The sequence below is a fragment of the Myotis davidii genome, unplaced genomic scaffold (assembly GCF_000327345.1).
Source record: "Myotis davidii unplaced genomic scaffold, ASM32734v1 scaffold577, whole genome shotgun sequence".
Lineage (NCBI taxonomy): Eukaryota > Metazoa > Chordata > Mammalia > Chiroptera > Vespertilionidae > Myotis > Myotis davidii.
In genome coordinates this window covers 1222302-1229327 of record NW_006289082.1, presented here as the reverse complement: position 1 = coordinate 1229327, position 7026 = coordinate 1222302, and the positions used below count along the sequence as shown (strand labels likewise).

Genomic DNA, 7026 nt, shown 5'->3' with positions numbered 1-7026 from the left:
TAGCTCAGTGGATAGAGCGTCGGCCTGCAGACTGAAGGGTCCCTGGTTCCATTCTGGTAAAGGGCACATGCCTGGGTTGTGGGCTTGATCCCCAGTAGGGGGTATGCAGAAGGCAGCCAATTAAGGATTCTCATCATTGGTGTTTCTATCTCTCCCACTCCCTTCCTTTCTGAAATCAATAAAAAATAATTTAAAAAAAATAAAAAATTCTTTAATAAAATAGAAGCAGATGAGAAAATGGAGTATCAGGTCAAGAACTACATAATGAATTTTAGCAAAAGGCAGGGAATAACAGGGTATGAGAAGCAGAGAGGAAGTAAAAGAACAGTAAGATCAAAGAAGAGATAGTATATGCTGCCCAGAATGGAAGGAGAAAAGGTTATAAAGCTAGATTCGGCGGTGGTTTGGCAAAATACTGAAAATGAGGGCCTTAAATGAGAAAAACAAAAAGACGTAAAAAAATCAAAATTATAAAGCCAGGCAAAGTCTCCTAAGACATCATTTGAAAAAAAGAGAGAGAACATATAGAAAAAATAAATAAGTGCAAGAAGTAAACAATGAATGAACATTTATTACAAGCTTGATATTGTTAGTGTTTTGTACATATCATTTCCATTCCTCACAACCACTTAATTTTTATTTTAAAAAATTCAACAAATTTTAATTTTCGAAATGTTCCCAAAAGAATTATTTCCAAAAGAATTATCAGAGGCATCCTCCAGTAACAAAACATAGTTGGATAATCCATTTACTCCCCTCAAGGAACTAGCTGTGTGTGCTGTGAGGTAGCTAAGATCTTCTGTGGAGATGGTACTCTCAATGTATAAGCATTCCTTCTTCACATGAAAAGTGTGAATAACAAGAAAGGACAGAGTTATCTTTTTCTCTTTTTTTAAGTAACTAACCTTTTATTATTTCACCAACCACAGGTGTTTTCATAGTATTTTAAATGCCTAATTTCAGTTTAACAACAACATTACCAATACTTTTTAGAAGATAATCCTATCTTCCAAGTAGCAGATATTAACGACTTCCAACCAATCTTTAGGAATAGTCTACAGTTCTGAACCATGCTTAAGAAAAATATTTCCAGCCCTAGCTGGCTTGGCTCAGTGTATAGAGCATCAGGCAGCGAACTGAAGGGTCCCACGTTCAATTCTGGCCAAGGGCACATGCCTGGGTTGTGGGCTCGATCCCTGGTAGGGGGCATGCAGGAGGCAGCCGATCAATGATTCTCATCACTGATGTTTCTATCTCTCTCTCTTTCTCCCTTTCTTTCTGAAATTAATAAAGAAATATATTTAAAAAAACACACATTTCCAGCAGCCTGTGCGAGATTTATTCCTATTCCACTATTAGTAATAATTGCACTTGTTGCTGCAGAAACTTTAAAATTTTCTGCTGCAAACTTTAAGACTGCTGTGTACTTTCAGGAACATTGAGTATTTTGTACGGCAGACCTGGGTTCCACATCAGTATGATTTTAAAGGAAACCTTCACCAAGGTGGAATTGATCTGCAGAGAGAACCCAAGTCAATTCTGCCCAGTAGCCCCACTTCTCTGTGGTACTGGGGACTGTGCCTGTCATCTAAATTTTATAGATGAGAGTATAAAAATAGATGAGGGTATACAAGCCACTTGGGTTTTGGTCAATAGCAAACCCTGGATTTAAACCAGGGTACAAAATCTATGGTCTTTTATATTACAAAACAATTTCCAATGACAAATCCATAAAGTCAGAAAGAAACCACTGAAAAATTTATATTTTTGCTTTGGGAAGTAGTTACACAGGACTGCATACAAATTTTTACCATTCTTTTCTATATAAAAGCCATGTTTCACAGACACACCCACACAATGAGTCTAAACCAAAAACTGTAAAAGGAGAAATAAAAGAGAAGGTGATCAAAAGAGGACCCTAACGGCAGAGGTAGACCAGAATGTTTTTTAAACAGCTGAAGCAAAACTTAATTTTTACTTAAATAAATCTTGTTAAAGAAAACATACATGATATTATTAAAATAAAGTGTTAAGGGCTTTTAGAAGGGTGGCTGTGGCACACAATAGAAAATCCATAGTAGCAACATTTAAATACCATTATTTTTACTTAGTCAAGTGAATATTTCTTAGACAACATTTAGCAAAATACTTGAAATTTTAGTCTAAATGCTCTAAAATGCAAAATCAGCGTTTGTTCTAAAGTTTTTGGAGTGCAAACTTACATTCTTCCCAGTTAATTCAAATTGATGAGGTTTAAAATACAGCATACCAGGGTATCTCTAAACACTAACAAAAGTGGGGCAGTACCCCAAAAATACCAAGTGATGTTTTTTCCTTTCTACTAGTATTCTGTAAAAGTATGAACAGCCCTTTTATTTTCAATTTACACAAATAAAACCATGATGTTGGACAACAAATCATGGTTGAAGTTCTGTTAAAGACTTCACAGAGGAGCAATGGATCAGCTGAAATATTCACAACAAAGAGCTACTCAGTTCTGGAAACCATTCAGTCATAAGATTAATCTATATATAGACTCATAAGCAAAGAGTGATTCAAACACTATTTGGGTTGTTTTAAAATATTACTTAAGAAATTAAAAATAAACACTCAAAATATTTGAAATAAGTTAGAAAAGACAATAAATAAAAGCTAAAATTTTCCTAGAAAATAAAGAGAAGCACTTTAGGTCTGTTGAATATAATCACACAATAGTTACATACAAATGCATAACAAATAAAAAGTATAATAAATGCAAAACCAAACTGAACCCATTGGTTAAATAACAATCTTAAATTTTTATTTAACTGAAAAAAGTGGACAGGGAATCAAATCCATACTTACTTATCATCCCTTTCTAGACATTTGACAAGAATTGGTAAAATCCCGGATTTTATTAAATCATCAATTGGTGGGTTTCTGTCACTGGATAATAGTTTTCTAGGAAAAGAAATGTAAGAAGTTATCATTTTCAAACTATGAACAGAAATAATAATGTACTCCTTCTAGACTATTAAATAAGACACCCTACATGTGACATAATTTCTCTGATGGGACAAATTAGTATTTACCTTGCAGCTTGGACAGCACTCAGCTGGACCACTGGGTTATCACTGGTGGCATTCTGAAACACCAAATGTAAATTTCAGAAATAAAAAAAAATCAATTTCAAAATATTTCAAAATGAGAATATTAAATTAATAACATACCTGCAATATAGCTTCTAGTGTTACATTTTGCTTAAAAAGAAAAAAAGATAGTTCAGCAAAGAGTTTGTTAGCAAAATCGCATTCATAAAATCATTTACTAAAGTTAATCTACCTTAATTATCATTGTACAATTGATCTTAGATTAAAAATGAAGTTTTCTGGTCATTACAAAATTTATTTAAATACATAGTTTATAAGAACAAGGTAACTTACTGCTTTAAAATCAGCATCAACATCTGAATCTTCTAAACTTTCTTCTTGGGGAACATTCCTTTTTTTCAGTAAGTGTTCATCTCTTTTGTTCTGAAAGGCAACCAGTAAATAGTTAAGAAGCCATAAGGATACTGTTAATAAAAACTCCATAAAAATTCCTCTTCCCAGCCACTCCCACCCACCAGCACATGCCCTCACCCTCCTACTGTCTGTGTCCATGGGTTATGCTTATATGCATGCATACAAGTCCTTTGGTTGCTCTCTTACCCCCCCGCCCCCGTCCCCTGCCTTCCCTCTGAGATTGGATGGTCTATTCGATGCTTCTATGTCCATTTTTGTTTATCAGTTTATGTTGTTCATTATATTTCACAAATGAGTGAGATCATGTGACATTAATCTTTCTCTGACTGACTTATTTTGCTTAGCATAATGGTTTCCAGTTCCATCCATGCTGTTGGAAATGCTAGGAGTTCCTTCCTTTTTACAGCAGCGTAGTATTCCATTGTGTAGATGTACCACAGTTCTCTAATCCACTTCATCTGCTGATGGGCACGTGGGCTGTTTCCAAATCTTACCTATTGTGAATTGTGCTGCTATGAACATAGGGGTGCATATATTTAACATTGGCAAATATGTTCGCCCAGTGGGCTTTCTTGTTGTTTTGTTGATGGCTTCTTTTGCTGTGCAGAAGCTTTTTATTTTGATGTAGTTCCATTTGTTTATTTTCTCCTTAGTTTCTATTGTCCTAAGAGTTATACTGGTAAAGATATTGCTATGACATGTGTCTGATATTTTGTTGCCTATAGATTCTTCTAAGACTTTTATCTTATGTTTACAAAAAAATATTTTTGTCTTAAGTTTAAGTTCTTTATCCATTTTGAGTTTATTCTTGTGTATGGTGTAAGTTAGTGGTCTAGTTTCATTTTTTTGGCATGTATCTGTCCAATTTTTTCAACACTATTTATTGAAGAGACTGTCTTAATTCCATTGTATGCTCTTACCTTCTCTGTCAAATATTAATTGAGCATAATGGCTTGGGTCTATTTCTGGGTACTATGTTTTGTTCCATTGGTCTAAATGTCTGTTCTTATGCCAGTACCAGGCAGTTTTGAGAACTATGGCTTTGTAATATAGCTTGTGATTTGGTATTGTGATCCCTCCAACTTTGTTCTTCTTTCTCAGGATTACTGTGGCTATTCGGGTTTTTTTTAATACCATATAAATTTTTGTAGAGTTTGTTCTAGGTTTGTGAAATATGCTGTTGGTATTTTAATGGGGATAGCACTGGATCTATAGATTGCTTTGGGTAGTATGGACATTTTAATGGTGTTTAGTCTACCAATCCATGAACATGATGTATTCTTCCATTTGTTTATGTCTTCCTCTATCTCTTTTTCCAGTGTCCTGTAGTTTTCCGAGTACAGGTCTTTTACCTCCTTAGTTAAGTTTATTCCTAGGTATCTTAATTTTTTGTTGCAATGGTAAACGGGATTGTTTTTTTAGTTTCTCATAAACTCAGATTTAAACTCTTACTATCTGGCTTTTACAAACAAGAACTATCTACTAGCAAATATATTTCTACATTATATGGTATTTCAACTGTTTGTAATAGCAACCTGTGCCATTTCACATAATATATAACTTTGGGTAAGTCACCAATTTTCTTGAACTTTTTAAAAAAATGTATTTTATTGATTTTTTTACAGAGAGGAAGGAAGATGGAGAGGGATAGAGAATTAGTAACATTGATGAGAGAGAAACATCCATCAGCTGCCTCCTGCACACCCCTTACTGGGGATGTGACCGCAACCAAGGTACATGCCCTTGACTGGAATTGACCCTGGGACCCTTCAGTCCGCAGGCCGATGCTCTATCCACTGAGCCAAACCAGTTAGGGCTTCTCTAACTTTTTTAGTGTGTCTATAGAATTAAGCCAAAATGAATTTGATAAAAACTGAACAAATGATTTCTGAGATGCTTTTCAACTTAATATTTCAAAGGATATAAAATACAGTATTTACAGAAGTGTTTGATTATAATAGAAAGTTACCAAAGAGGCACTAATACTAGTGTTAAAATGCATTATCAAATAGAAACTTAAAACTAGAAATACATCTATATCTGAAGCTTACTGGCTTACCTGCATGGCATCTACTTTTATACTATGTTTGAGTAACCATGTTGAAACAAACTGTTGTTGGGGGGCGGGGGGGAGGTAAGAGACTTGTATGCATGCATATAACCATAACCAATGGACATAAGACACTGGGGGGTAGGGGAGGCCAGGGGATTGTCAAGGGCGGAAAAATAAAGGAGACATATGTAATATTCTTTGTAATACTTTAAGCAATAAAACAATTAAAAAAATAAAAATGAAACATAAAAAAATAAAAAAACAAACTTGTTTATATACTAGTATATGCTAATTCAGAGATTAGCAACTTCCATTTATATGATGGCATACTTTAGCAATTTCAAATAATCAACTTTATATTATTTTTAAATTAACATCTCTCGCAAATATTAAGATTCACACATTAGTATTTTATAGACTAAGTAGCTCCTCAAAAAATACATATTAATTTACAGGAGGAAAACTTAGCAGACAGCATCTTGACCAAGTGACAAAGGTTATTATAAACATGAGTAAAGAACAAATCAACACTGTGCCTTCCGCTCTGATGCACTAAGAAAACAATTTCACTTCTGTGGTATTCCTGACTAAAATAACAACAATCTGAGAAAAGCCAGATAAACCCAGATCTGCTTTTGTAAAAAGCCAGATCTGCCATTTTACAAAAATTTAGTGTGTACTCTTCAAAAGATAAAGTCTGGGAAACTTCTGGTATGAAGGAGACTAAAGAAACATGAGAACTCACTGCAATGCTCAATCCTGATTGGATCTCAGATTTACAAATGACATTATTGGGAACAACTAGCAATATGAGTTGGGTCTATGGATTAGATAGTAAAAATTTATATATGTTTATCTGACAGATGCACTTTGGGTATGTAGGAAAGTATGTTTTTATGAAATACCAGAGGCCTGGTGCACGAATTCATGCATGAGTGTGGTCCAAACTGCCCGCCCGATCGGGGCCAATCAGGCTGGGCTGGCTGGGAGGAGGGGCCATGGGCAGTTGGCTGGCTAGCCCCACCCTCTGGTTGAACTCCTGGTCGAGGGGACAATTTGCATATTAGCCTTTTATTATATAGGACTAGAGCCCCGATGCACAAAAATTTGTGCACTTGGGAGGAAGGGGGGTCCCTCAGCCCGGCCTGTGCCCTCTCACAGTCTGGGACCCCTCGGGAGATAACAACCTGCTGGCTTAGGCCTGCTCCCGGGTGGCAGAGGACAGGCCCAATCCCTAGATGCAGCCCCTGGTCGGGCTCAGAGCAGGGCTGATTGGGGAGTTGGGGCGCCGCCCCTGTCATACACAGAGTAGGGCGGATTGGGAGGTTGCGATGCCACCCTCAGTCACGCTCAGGGTAGGGCTGATTGGGGTGTTGGGGCACCGCCCCCTGTCACACTCAAGGCAGGGTCGATGGGGAGGTTGCGGCGCCACCCCCTGTCACGCACAGAGCAGGGCCGATCAGGGGGTTA

General features: G+C 36.4%; 1 protein-coding gene across 4 annotated transcripts in view; it reads right to left on the bottom strand.

Moving 5' to 3' along the window:
• Window positions 1–7026, bottom strand: part of KPNA3 (karyopherin subunit alpha 3) — a 94051-nt gene that overhangs the window by 23350 nt on the left and 63675 nt on the right. For all 4 annotated transcript variants that reach the window (XM_015562313.1, XM_015562314.1, XM_015562312.1 and 1 more), the window contains 4 exons: window positions 3423–3512; window positions 3210–3239; window positions 3072–3124; window positions 2845–2940 (listed from right to left, as the gene is read on the bottom strand). In XM_015562313.1, the coding sequence (XP_015417799.1) occupies window positions 2845–2940; window positions 3072–3124; window positions 3210–3239; window positions 3423–3512 (269 nt within the window). The remainder of the gene's footprint in view (window positions 1–2844; window positions 2941–3071; window positions 3125–3209; window positions 3240–3422; window positions 3513–7026) is intronic.